General features: G+C 40.2%; 1 protein-coding gene across 1 annotated transcript in view; it reads right to left on the bottom strand.

Annotated features, from left to right (window-relative positions):
• Positions 1-8,052: 8,052 nt before the first annotated feature.
• MID2 (midline 2) overlaps positions 8,053-14,535 on the bottom strand; it is a 63,682-nt gene continuing 57,199 nt past the window's right edge. Inside the window, exons 7-9 of the mRNA XM_004685692.2 lie at positions 10,661-10,822; positions 8,916-9,123; positions 8,053-8,574 (exon numbers count right to left, since the gene is read on the bottom strand). Coding sequence (XP_004685749.1) covers positions 8,172-8,574; positions 8,916-9,123; positions 10,661-10,822 — 773 coding nt within the window. The 3' untranslated portion in view covers positions 8,053-8,171. The remainder of the gene's footprint in view (positions 8,575-8,915; positions 9,124-10,660; positions 10,823-14,535) is intronic.

Below are 14,535 nucleotides of genomic sequence, written 5' to 3'. Positions count from 1 at the left end.
GGTCACACACCACGCATCTCCACATCGGCCTCTGTACACCCCACCACCCATGCCAGCCTTAAGAGCCTCTCCCCTCGCCGGTGTCTGACGCTGTGGTACGGCCGAGACTTCTCCCGCCCCCAACCTGGCAGAGCCGGCAGCCCCTCCCAGGCGCACGGAGTTCACCCGGTCCAAACCCGCACCCGCAGGCTGTCCCGACTGGGCAGCCACTTCCCTCCTCACGTCCCAGGAGACACCGGGCGGGTGTGGCACCTCCCACACTGGCCGCCAGGGCCTGCAGCCGACAGGGAACCGGGCAGCTCAGCCCGCCGGAGCTGGAGCACCCTGGTTTCCGGTCCCTCCCCTGGGGGCGCAGACGGGACGGTTGGCCGAGGGCCCGCCTTTCTCTGCCTCGCCGGGGAAAGTGCTCACCTGGTTCCCAAAGCAAGTTTGCCTTTCCTCGACTTTCTGCCAGCAGGAAGGGATTTCGAGAGAAAGCCAAGGTCTTTGGGGCGGAGAAGGGGAAATGACTCAGAGAGGAGGCGGCTCAGAGGGAGGGGCCGGCTCGGAAAGGGGGTGTGTGGGAGTGTGTTGGAAGGTGGCAGGAGAGGGGGCTGGAGGTGAAGAGGTCAAAACTGCCTCCGGGAGGCTTTGCGGATGCCTGGCACAGTCCTGGGTATCCTGCCTGTCAACTTGGAATCCTGAAGCTCCTGGGCTGGGTCATTTCCTCGTGTGGGGTCTGAAGTTCCTTTAGGTCTTGCCAAAGGCAGCTATGGCCAAGGCCCTTGCCAGCAGCTCACCAGAAGGCACCAGGGAATCTGCTGGTGGAGCTAAGGCACAGGAATTAACTCTTCATGCTCTGTGGAGCTAATGATAGTCTTTACCTCATAGGACTGCTGAGAGGATTCAATGAATTACTACATCTCAAGTGCTTAAGAGTAGTGTCAGTCAGGGACAGGGAAAACAATGATCGCTTTTATTATAAAAATATCCGTTCACTATGGTTTGTCACCCTTCAATATTATGAGTCTCACGAGGGTAGAGACTATGTGTCCTATTCGTCACACTGGACTTCAGTACCTAAAGTTTATCAATAAATTATTTGTTAAATGAATAATAAATAACTTGGACTAGTGGCTGTGCCAAGAATATCTTCTCTGTAACATACAGGACGTGTTTGTGGGAGCTTGAAAAGGAAGGCTATGATTGGGGAAGGTGGCATACAAGACCTCACTGGATGCTACATCAGGTGACTTACTCTGCCTTTGGAAAATAGAATGTCTTTTTCATTTTCCATGTTCCATGGAGACATGGAAGACTGCCAGACAGCTGCCTAATTTGAAACGGAGACAGAGCTAGCTATAGCAACATTTGTTTGAGTAAAGCAGGATAGGGGAGAGGACTACAGTTGAAAGCTCAAAAACAATTGTGGCAAATGACTGTAGAAGACATTGCTAGGGGAGGTTTGAGTGAATGGGAGTGTGTACAATGGATACAAGTCACCCCAAGATTAATCCGATGCAGGTGCTAAAATAACAAAAATAACGATAACACTCTCCTCCTCTCCTAGTCATAGGGTTCCCTGTGATCCAATGTTCTTGGTGTAGGTATGCAAATTACTCTTACTACTAGGTGCACTAAATTTGCACTTACACAAATTCATACTTCGAGGGCTAGAAGGGACCTTAGAAATTTATTTTAAGTCATAGCTGAAAACATACGATCCAGAGAAAGCAAGACTTGAGCTTTGGAATTCTCTGGCCTTGGTACTGAATCTTGCAGGGTTTGCACTTGCTGTGTCCCGTTCTTCTTTTAATCCCTGCCTCACTCCATCCCACCCCCAGAGACTGAGAAGAATGAAAAGAACTAAAAAGTTAGTAGGAGAGGAAGGAAGCAATTCCCCAACAGACCCTGACTCCACTTGCTTTTGCCTATCTCCAGGGAAGGTATCTGGGACTTCAGCTAACTGCCTTAGAAGAGCTCCGCCTTGGTTCCCTGGCAATATTTGCATTGTTTCCATTGGGTCCGCAGGTAGAAAGCTAGAACTGCAGGCTAAGAGAAGTCTTGGCACACCACCACCTCTGATCCTCCTTGAAAGGATGAGGGCCTGAAAGGGGCAGCTTCAAGGCCATGGCTTGCTCATGCCTGTATCTCCCCTGTTTTGGGGAAGCTGACATGAGAGGTTTTCACTGCTTCTTACATCTTGGGTTGCTTGAGATAACACTTCTTCCTCATTTATCCCCCTTGGAATAGAGTGACAGAACATAAAGTTACTTTGTTGCAGTCTAGAACTGGCTTCTTAGCAATGGGATATGGGCTACCCTACAACTGCCTATGATCCTTTTGTTTCAGTGTTGTCCTTTTTGGACTTTGGGACAAGGGCCATTAAGAGCAGGAAACTCATTATTTTTTTCCTTTCACTATGTAAACAATAAGATGATTCTAAAATTGATTCACTGTATTTTTACCTGCTGAATCAAGGCCTTGAAAGTAGCCTGGTATTGTGTGCTTAATAGCTGTTTGCTATTTCAAGTATATCACAGTACTCTCCCCTATCTTTGAGGGAGCTGAACTGGACAAAAGGACATGTACGACATAGTGGCTTTTTCCTTCCACTGCACATCAAGATAAGCCCTAATTCCAAATTCCAAACTGGCTGGAGGAGTAGCAGTTAGTTTGGCCTTGTATTCTGTGTACCAGGCTATAACCCATAGTCATTCTCAGTAGCTCTCTTGTTCTCCATACTTCCAATCTTTGCATTATATTATTCCTAATCTCTGTAAAAGACCACCTTGTCCCACCTACTTTCACTGAGCTTTAAGATCAACCCTGTTCTTAGGTGGGGGAACATCAAGCTCCAAGTCTGCTCTAACCTGGCACATTAAATGGAACCAGCCTTTTCAAACATCTTACCCTCCCCCCCCAAACATATAAAATTTTGTGTATAATAACCCTATATTTGACTTTTATCCAGGTTACAGTCCAATTGGACCACTAACCCTCCTTATTCCAAATTCTTGTCTTTTTATATTTTAAGCCTTTGGGCCATAGTTACTATGGGCTCTCGGGCTGGCAAAATGTTTCAAGACACTGGCTTCATTTCACTTTGGGTACCCACTTTAGTTTCCACAACTCTTGTTAGAGTGAAGGTACACTATTGAGATATTACATGCTTCATTGCAGGCTACCACAATAGAGTATTTCAATAAAATAAATCATATGAATTTTTTGATTTCCAGGTGCATAAAAAAGTTATGCTTATACAATACTACAGTCTATTAAGTATGCAATTAAACATTATCTAAAAAAGCTAATGTATATACCATCACTAAACATGAGACAGGAAGTGAGCATACGCTATTGGAAAAAATGATTCCCACAGGGTTTCTCCATACAAGGTTGTCACAAATCTTCAATTTGTTTTTTTTTAAATAATGTAATGTGCAAAGCATGATAAATTGACATGCAATGAAGTCTTGATATGCCTGTTTGACCAAGTGCAACCATCAGGGACCTCCTCTAACTTTCCCAGCCTCCTCCTATACGCTGGGACCTCCTATTGGTGTTTAACAGCAAGTCTGCTCACTGGATTCTGGCCTTTACCCCCACAATCATTAAACTCGAGTACTGGGATTTTCTTTTTTCTTCTTTAATTCTCACGTTCTCCTCTAATCTCTGGAATTGAAAGTGTCATGTCTCTTGAGGCCTTATACTTTCATTTGCATAGTCTTCCTTATTGAATTCTGCTCCTGAAATCAAAGCATTTGTTTTGGATCTCGTTTCTAGATTCCCAGATCTTTTCCATCCAAATCTCTGCTTTTTATGATAATTTCCTCTAAGTCAGACAATTCCGGTACCTTTTGGCCATGTTGCCCCAATTAAATTCCAGTAGAAAAAAACCAAGAACTCACGAATACATATATATTTATTTATTTCATAATATAGCATTTTGGATGGGCTGGGATATTTTTGAGGGATGAGGCTGTTTAATTTGCAGATGCTCAGATTTGTCACTAGGAGGGACACTCTTGTCTGAAACTCCCAGTACAAATAAGCCCGGGGTAAAGCATTTGATAAAAAATAATCCAACCATAGTCTAATAAATATTTTTAGCCCATAACAACACAGCTTTATGTCTGAAGCCAGCAAACCAAACCTTAAAAGGCAGTTTTACCTGACCTGATGGCAGTCAGCCTGCTCAACCTGTAACACACAGCCAAATATAGCCCAATGGGTCTGAGGGTACAAATGGCTTCAGGAATTGAAATAATGGCAGGAGTGGTTCTTATCAATCAGCCGCACCTTCTCCATTCTGTGGAGGAAAGCATATCAAATATTTGATGTGAGCTTATCAAAAAGTCCATCCATGGATTGCTCCATCCAGGTAGTCATATATAAATATGTAAACCATGGAAGTGTAGAAAATTCACCTAGTGTATTTAAGCTGAAAAGAACATCAGTGACTTTGCTATAATCTGAATTTCACTGCATCCAAATTTACACAATGGAATTACATGATAAAAATACATCTAGATGCAGTTACTCTTACAAGTAGGCAGAATTTCATTATGACATTAAAATTTTTCATATTTTTAAAGCAGGTTTGATTTTATTTTTTATTATTTTTGTGCTTTCTTCAATAAGATCATATAAAAAGTGGAAACAAGCATCAATTGCAGACAGAATGAAAACATTTGTAGCAAAAAATATTTTGGGGGAACAGATGGAGCAGCACAACAACAAAAATGTATGGTGTCACCTTCCCTAAGATGCTAAATACAGGTCCTATTCCCTTTGTCCAACTGTGTTTAGGCAGAACTAGTCAACAACTTCTGTTAAGGTCCCTGGCATTGCCAATATTCTACAAAAGTCTCCTCTGAATACTCTGCTACCACGTTGTTTCTTGGAAAGCACTTTTTACTATTTGACTTAGAAACTTTAAGAATCCAGACCCAGTCTAATGTCCCAGTTTATTCGGTAAGCTTGGCTTTGAATGGTTTTTGCTTATAACCCAACCTTAAATTCACTTTCAAGGAAGGAAGTTTGAAAAGACTGAAAAGTTATTGAAAAGAATAGTGCTAAATGCTCCAGACATTTCCCCAAGATAACTTCCAGAGAATTCTGGAGGATGACAATGCTCATTATATGTATGCATCCTGGGACATCTGCAAAACAATACCAATAAGACCCAATGGAGAAGTAAACAAGCTTTGCTGCCCAGGAAGTAACAAATACCAGTATGGATATCAGAGTACAAGAAGGAAACTTTGATTATTCATTTGTTCATTCATACATTCATTTAATAAACATTAGCCAGGTGACTATTCTGCTCCACTTACTATTCCTCGTGTTAAAAGTACAAAAGAAGACACAGTCCCTCTCCTCAAGACATTCAGTCTAGTAGGGAAGATGGCATTTATGTCAAACTTCTCTGTGCATCAGAATTACCTGGGGAATGTAACATTCCATCTGTGTGTCCAGATATTCGAATGGGGTGTAGGAATCACCTGTTTTAACAAACACGAAAGGTAATTCTAACATAGGTGGTCAGAGGACCACACATTGAAAAACAACTGGTATACAATGTGATTATTGCTGAGAAAGAGGGTGGTCGGGATGCCATGAGAGCTCTGTAGGGAACCAAGGGTTTGGACAATTAAGGAATCAGGAGCTCTGTAGAGAACAGTCTAGGAGGTCAGAAGCTAATCTGGTTGAGAGGGTTGGTGGTGAGAAAGTCCAGACTACGAGTTTAAGTCTGGTGGGGAAATTTAAACACTGTCCCAGGGCACTAACATCTAGACACAAAAATTCATGGCCTGGGACACCCAATGTCAAGGTAATGGAAACTGGACTAGGGCAGAGGTGGAATGTTCTGCCTTATGGCATCCTCTCACTATCCCCTTAATGTAAGAACAATTTCTACTCTTTTGTATGGGCATCAAAATTGTTCCTAGAGAACAACTTGTGTGAGTTAAGCCTGATTCCAGTAACCACTGTGTGGGGGGAAGCCAGTGAGAAGTTGGGAAAACAGGGACCTGAAAAGCCAGACCCGTAGTGTGGGACCTTCTACTAAATATGTCACTGGAGTCAGTGAAAAGATACATAAAGGAGTGGGCGACATAGTTTATTTTGTTAAAGAATTTGGGGACAGGTCCGAGAGACCAGGGTACTTTGGAAGAAAAGGGCATACATTTTAAAACACAGCCACACTGTGGGTTGGGGCTAGCTGAGGAGACTCATCTTTGCTGCACTTACTAAATGCCAGGCACTATGCTAGGCTGTTTCCATATGTTCTCTTTTTTAATCTTTGTAACAACAGTCTTGTGAGGTAGGTATTATTTTACAAAAGAGGAAACAGAGGCTCAGAGAAATGAAATATTTGTCCTAGGTCACACAGCTTAGTAAATGGCAGAGGAACTACTATTACTTTAATCCAAAAGGGTATGAGCTTTCCGTTACAGGAAAGTATATCCCAATACCACTGAATTTTACTGAGCTCGAGCATTTCCTGATTAGCAGTAACACCTTAAAAAAAAAAAAAAAAAGCAAACAAGCTGACTTTGCTACTACATATGTATGTTTAAGCCTCCCATCTTCCCATCTGTATCTGCATCAGTCTTGTTTCCCATGTTGGGTAAACAAGTAATACATAACTGCTAGGAGGGAATTTAGTTCGATGTTTTGTCTATAACATTACAGAATGGTAAGCCATGGGAACTGTGTTTCATCAATGTTTCAGCAGCAGTATGGTACCTGGCATCTAGTAGTTTGTTAAATGAATTAATCAACGAACATCCAGGAAGAAGGGAGAAGATTTGGCATTGTTCCAGGGCTCCAATCTGGGGAGATGTTATACAGATGTCATTTTGTACAACAGAAATATTTTCACAATCCCCAAGGAGTTGACTTCTTGAAGCACACATAGCTCCTGGAAAGGACCAAGCTCTGGTTCTGACATCTCCAACCCCTGCAGTGGAATTATCAAAAGCACAGTCCATAAAGCAACTATAGCAATCAAGACTAGGATGTATGTAGTCTATGCCTGCATTTGCCAGGAAGGGTGGCTATGTAGATGAATAGTGTGAACAAGATAGTGAGAGGAATGATTATTTAGCCTGTTTAACAAAACTGCTTTCAGGTACTTTAAGCACTTCAGAAGTGTTTTACCTAAAATACAAGCATATTTATTTATATGCAAATAGTTGTGGCATCTCTAACACTCCATTCTTACTGATTAAGTAAATAAATCAGGTTCCTAAAGAACCTCTTCTTTTGTTAACCTAATTCTAGTAACTGTATGTACTTCAGGTAATAAACCTATATTTCTTTGAAATATTCTGTGGCAATTTTTTAACAGTTCAGAGAAACCCCACTGCTAACACAGTGGATGTGTGCTACGTGGCATCTCGTGTGCAACCCTGTCCCCCAGCCTCTCCTTACTGAACCTGGCGCTCTTCCCACCATCTATGTCATTAGTGCACGTGTATGTCCATGCGCCAGGAGGGAAGAAGGGAGGGTAGGGGAAATGTTCATTGATGTTGATATCCCTTTAGGGGACAACAATGGATGGTATAATTGATTTTTTCTTCCAGTATATTTCTCACTTAAATGAGCAAATTGAAAGTTTATGTATATATATTTATAAAATGAATATATACTAGACTATTTATTCATTTTATGTTATATATACATATACATGTTTTCTTTATAATAAATCCTTGATTTCTATTATTTATCAAAAACTACATGTAATACGTGATCGTCTGACACTTCAAAATCCCACTTGGCTAAATTAGCCAGTACTAGAAAGGTTGATGCCCCTTTTCACCTGGCTAGCCCCTTAATTAGAACATCCTGCTACATTATTTACTTAGAAATGCCCTAGTTCCTTCCAGCATTAATTATACTCTGAAAGCATTGGGGATTTTAAATTTTCCAATGAAAAGATGAATTCCCTAAATTTTGTCTTCAATGGCCTGAAACCAGACTACTCAGATAATTTGTTCTGCGGAACTCAATGCATTAATTCCAATACAAGCTTTAATGCACAAAAATTAAATCTGTAATATCTAATTATTTGGGATGCTTCAAATAAACTTTATTTTGTATCTAATATATCGAACACTAACTGAAGTTTAGGAGGGAAGAACTGCTGAACTGGAGAGCCAGTGAATTCTATGCCCTCTTGAAACTTAATGGCAAGCTTTCATCCCAGAAACATAAGGGGATTCTTGAGGCCTGCAGTTGCATTCCTGACGCTCAGGGTAATCAATAAAATCTGGGGCAGGCAAGCCAGACAGGATCATTAGGGATTTGTTCCAGATTGTGAATGTTGGACAAACTGGCAAAATGAAGGTCACATCAAAAGTATGAAGATGGAGAGAGTTAGCTGGGTCATAGAAAGACAGCATGTTGTTGTCATAATCCAGAAGGACACCCAGACGTTTCAACTGCGGGGGTACATCCACCAACATTTCCTTGTTGTTATGTCTCACTACGAAGTTACTGTTGCATCGGGAGAAGACCCATGAGGAAGCGTTCTTGCCAATCCACTCATTCTTGGGAGCTGATTTGTAGGCAATACCAATTGCATACCTGTGACACAGCAGAAAGGAGAGAAATAAGCCTTATTAATAATCTGAATTATGCTATCCAGCACATAGCATAGAAAATATATTTATTTTTCATTTAGATCCAAAATGCCAATACCATTAGAGTTTTAACAAGATAGCAGTTAGAATGATACAGTGATTTCAAATTTCCAGCCCAGCAGATTTCCCATGATTTTGTTTTTAAAAGCACAATAGATTTTTCTCCGGCTGGTTTTCAACATGTTTTTATCCTTGACTTACTGGTATTGTATTTGTGCAGAATTGAATGTCCCAGGAACCTCACAAAGGGAAGAAAAGAGAAAAGAAAAAGTGGCATCTACTCACCATGTCGAGGAACCCATGACCACTTCCCAGTAGTGGCAGCCACTGTCAATGAATATATTTCCTGCGGCCCCATAGCACCCTGTGCCACTAAACCTCTCTGGGGTATGACTCTTTTTCAGAGAGCTCTCATCCTTCTCCATCTGCAGTCCATCATTAGAGATCTTCAACTTCTTGTGAGTCATTTTGGGATCCAGTTTAAAGGGTTGGCCTGAAAAAAGCAGAAAAAGGACACATGAGGAAGTAGTTACAAATTCCATCTTTGTTCTGCAGCACCATCAGCAGCAGCAGGGGAGCCTTGATATGTTGGCATTTCTGGGCCCCTGCAAGTTGGCTGTTTGTATTAATGAAGCAGACCAAATGCCACTATTTTCAATAAAATAAGGATGAGTGCCCTCTTCATATACTGTCAAATTAAAAGGGGGTTCTAGGGCCTCAGATTCTCCAAATAGGTTTTATACTTTGATTTAAGTTGGTGGATTGGGAGTTGAGCAGATTTTAGGGTAAGGAGAGCTTGAGGTGGACACAAAGTGAGGAGGAATTGATGAAGCAATTGCTGTTTGGTAGCAGAACGAAAAAAAAAACTGAGAAGAATTCAGCAGCAATAGGACAATATTTTGCCCTCTAACAATGGGGTATATCAATAACATGTAACACATAACTAAGAACCATCTTTGGGGTCACTGCTGCATCATGAATGACCAGAGAAAACATGTTGTGGGGAGCGGAGCATTATAACAGAGAATCCCTCATAGTCACATAGCAAAGGCACACAAAATACACCTGTGGCGAACACTGGTGGCAAACACAAGACCCATCTCCGACTTTTTCATCTTTTACTCCCTGTCACTAGAGGCCAGAAAAGCTAACTAGTCAAGCTCCTAGCCTCCCTCGTTGCTAGGTATGGCTAATGAAGTGGGGACAGGTGGGAGAAGTCAGGTTAGAGGAAGCCTGTGGGAAACTGCCCGTTTTCCTGAATAGCTATCACGTGAACCAACACTTTTCCCTTCTTCCTGTCTTGAAAGAACTGTGACATCTAAAGGCTGCTGTGTCCATGTGCCAGTAAGCCAATACACAAAAGGGAAGAGCCTGAGTCTTTTATGACAACAGAACACAGTGTGTGTGTATGCATATACATACCCGGCATATTTCTGTAAGTTTTTGTCACTTCCAGTTGTAAAATAACCTGTCATGGCTTTTAATGTAGATCATCATATGTACAGCAACTTCATATAACTTAATAGAGGACTGTTTTTCTGAGCTAGTTGATATTTTTTTATTCCAGTTTATGATAACGCACAGCAATGTGATGTGATAACATCACATGCAGCACCAGCCCTGAACCCCTTACCTTTAAACTTCTTTCCACTTGAGAAAGATGTTATTTAAGCTGCTAACAGATACTGTTAAGCCGAATTAGTTGGTTTTGTGGCACTTGTAGTCAAAAGCATTCCTAATCGTTGTAGTAGCTTCTCTGCAGTAAGATTTTACCAGATTATTACCCTGAACAGGGGGGGTGGGGTGTAGAGAGAACTTCCCTAATACCCTTCCAAGTCATCAGCCATGTTATGTATATCTGTATCCACATATGTCCCAGGGAGAGAAACGTACCCCTTACCCAAAATATAAAGTACACCAGCAAAGCTTCTCTTGCCAGGGCCTCTACTCTCCTGCCTGCACTGGATGCTAGGTGAACTCCCTGACATGGAGGAGAAGCTGATTGCTCCTTTAGAATCATCACAACGTACTGTTTGTTTTTAGTCGGGTAGGTTCACTGTTCCGGCTGCCTGCTTGGTTTATGGCTTTAACAATGAAGATGTAGCGCGTCCCACTCTGCAGTCCATGTACTGTATAATGGTTCTGTTTAATGTTGGGCACAATCATCCAGCTATCCACTGAATTATACAGGCCTGTGACGTGTGGAAAGACAAGAACATTAACCAGCAGGTAATGGAGACAGGATGAGAAGCACAGTCAAAATTCATCAAGGTCACCCCCCAAAAATGTAAATTTCATTTTGTTTCTAGTACTGGAGGACATAGTTTCTTTTGTCCTAAGAGAGCTAGGCTTAAGCCAGGCTCCTCGCTTCTGACAATTGACCATTGCCACTGATGAAAGTTAAGATACTTCAATTTTCTGCCAAACAGTATAGGAAAGGTCACCATACAAAAAATAAATCACTGAATCATTACTTTTATGGGGTCTCTAGATCTTTACCCCAGCAGTCCAATCCTCTGAGAACTGAGAGCCTGGCCTTGTATGGGTGAAGAAGTTCTGCACAAAGCACAGGTACATGGAATCTCAGGGTCCAGAGGACACCTAGACAACATAGTTCCCTCATTTTACAAATGGAAAACAAAGATCCCGAGAAGAAAAGTGACTTGCCCAAGGCCACAAGTAGCTAGTGATGGTGCTAAGATTCTGGTCTCTAATCCTACCCCAGTGTAATCTCCACTGCATCACTAGTCATGGGATGAGCAGCAACATTCCTGTCTCTACAACACAGAGAAGCTTTCAGGGCTTATGACTCTACTACCCCTCCTCACTTTCACTTTCAAACTATGGTTCCAAGCTATCATGGGGAAGTCAAGGAGATGGCATTATAACCAAAGGGAAACAGCATCTCCTCAACACTACATGGTTTCGCCCCTTTCTTTGATTCCAGTACTCATTCAAGGCTGGAGGATCCAACAGCACTTTGTTATCTGGAACCTTCTTGCCTTCCAAGTAGAGAAAGGGACTAGAGATGTAGGTTTCTGTTTTTGAAGCTGTTTAGACCATACATATTTACTTAGAGAAAAATTTATATAATTAAAAATATATATTTGGCTAACTTTTAGTAAAAATAGGATCAATATGCTAGTCTATGGATTATCTTAACTTCTGTTATTTGCTTCTTGGTCAGTTTTCCACTTTTTAACCACAACTGTGAGGGGGGGGGGGGAAGAAATACAATTGGTCAATTTAGCCAGATATGCAGCTGTAGTACAAAACTTAATGACGTGAAAAATTAAAAATAGCAATTTTTATTTTAACAAGTTGAAAGAAATCTGATCAGGAAGGTTTTATATAAATTTGGATGGGAAGTGAAAATTTAATGCAGAGAAGAAATTCCATGATCTTCCAGATAAACTTCCAACAATACAAAACAAACTGAAAAACAAATTTCACAATGAAATACTATGCAGCTTTTGAAAAAAAAAATAAATGGGAAAGGATCTCTATTAACTGACATGGAGTAATTTCCATAGTAAACTGCAAAAGACATTTATAGTATGGTATTATTTCTGCCAGAAACAAAGACAAATAAAATGTACAAGTATTTACTTGGATTTCCAAAACAATAGCAATAGGAAGAGAAAATCAGAAAATAATTAAACTTGGTACCTATAAGGGATGCGGGTGAGGGGAAGGGATTAAAAGGACATGGAAGAGAATATACCCTTTTTATACAGTATTTTATTTTGGAAACGCACTGTTGTTTCATAAATTCAGAATATTAAAATGAAATCAATATGAATGAGAAGAGTGGGGACAAAAAGTAAAGACAAACCAAAACAAATGAACTCAACTGCATTTCAAATGAAAAACCAACCACACCAAAAGGATGCGGGCAGGAGGAGAATGGCAAACAAATCCTGAACTATTGTTTGTTTCCTGTAGTGGCATGGGCAACAGGATTCTGTAACCATTTTAAATATACGATGCGACTGAGCAAATGAGTACGTACACTGATGCTGTTGACAGTCACGGTTCTCACTGATGAAATCGAAAAATACAAACATAGAATGAAAGTATCTGTGGGGGATACACTGAGATTGGAGATACTGGTATGAACTCACAATTTCTAACATGCACAGAGTGTACATACACCTATATATGCACATGTTAAGCATGTGTGAACATGTGTGTGTGGGGTATATGTTTATGTGTCTACTAATATCATTCCCTCACTAAAAAAACTAGAATTTCTTGGAAAAATGGCTGATTTGAAGGCTAGGGCATGGTTAAGATAAAAATGATCCTAGAACCATTTCTTACTCTCAAAATTAAGGAGGGAAAGACACGTATAAGAACATGATGGGAGAACATAAAGAGCTATGAGTCAGCTTGAAGGGTTCCCACTGGCTAAATCTGGCCATTCTGAGCACCAAGATAAGTAAGCACAGAAAAATACTGTAAACTATTGAAAAAAAGAATTTATGAGTTTATATAGATAATACATAGACACACAAATGTAGGGTGGGATTCTTGTTTACCGTAAATGCTAGTGTGCCAATTTGAAAGTGTGGCAGGGAGTACTCCATTGGAAAAACCACCATTTTGTAATTATTACAGTAAACACTGGATCAGACAAGAGTTATTAATATTAAAACATGAATGGGAGTTCCATGCACTTGATGAGGATGCAGGATAAATCCATGGACTTAAAGTTGCACTGCATAGATTACTTTGCACAGATTTCTTACTTAGTTGCCAAAAAAATATTAATTATACAATTTTAAAAAAAAGAATCAGGCTGCATCTTTCACCAAAATTAAAATCAGCATCACCAACAAAGGGCAAGAGGACACTGTGTATCTCCAGATGATGCCCTAAGGAGGACACAACATCTCTTATTTATTATTCTAGTCATGAATGCATAATCTGAATATAATCATAAGGAAACATCAGACAAACTCTAAATAAGGAACAACATAATTGAAATAAAAGAACACTTAAAAAATACCAATGGCATTAAAAATTCTTGGTTAGGAAGGCTGGAGATATGTCAGGTAAGGAGAATACTTGATCCTAGACTTTAGAGAATGACAGTGTGTGTGTGTGTAGTAAAAACAATTTGAAAGTTAAAAAAATAAAATAAAAACTAATTTCATAAAAAATAGGTCCTTTACATGTTATAAAGGATATTATTGGGTCTGTCAAAATTGAAATATGAATAATGGACTAGATAAAAATATTGTAACAACATAAATTTCTTATATTTGGTAACTACTGTGTGGTGTTCTAGGAGAATTTCTTTATTCTTAGGAAACCCACACTGAAGAATTTAGGGGTGGAAGGTCATGATGTATACGACTTGCTGTCAAATGGGCCAAAAAGTTGAGAGCTAGGGTTCGCAAACAACAAGGGAATGGAGCAAATATTAACAATGGATGAATTTGGTAAAGGGTATGCATGTTCTCCGTGCAAGTCTTGCAGCTTTTCTGTAATTTTGAAATGATTTCCACCTAACATTATCTGAATGACTGTCATGTAAAAAATTGGATTAAGTTTCTTAGTGAGGCACAAAAGGCCTGGACTAGGACTAATTGGTAGTTGTGGTTTAATTCAAGGAGCATTAAGCTTGAAGTATGACAGTGACAGGCTTGGATTCAAACTTGACTTCCTCAGTTAGTAGCTCTATGACGTTGGGCAACTCAATTAACTTGAGCCTAAGTTTCTTCATATATAAAATTGAATTATCGTCATCTATTTTAAGGCTAAATAACAACACATGGGTAGTAAATGAGGTCATGTATGTGGCAACGTTTGTAAATAGCAAGGTAAATTATTGGAATTATGTCATGCAACTAATTTTGCAAATTATTTTTATTATTTAATAGGAATAGGAGTAAGGGCT

The sequence above is a fragment of the Condylura cristata genome, unplaced genomic scaffold, assembly GCF_000260355.1.
Source record: "Condylura cristata isolate star-nosed mole 26May11 unplaced genomic scaffold, ConCri1.0 scaffold00019, whole genome shotgun sequence".
NCBI lineage: Eukaryota > Metazoa > Chordata > Mammalia > Eulipotyphla > Talpidae > Condylura > Condylura cristata.
This window is presented reverse-complemented; position numbering and strand designations above follow the sequence as displayed.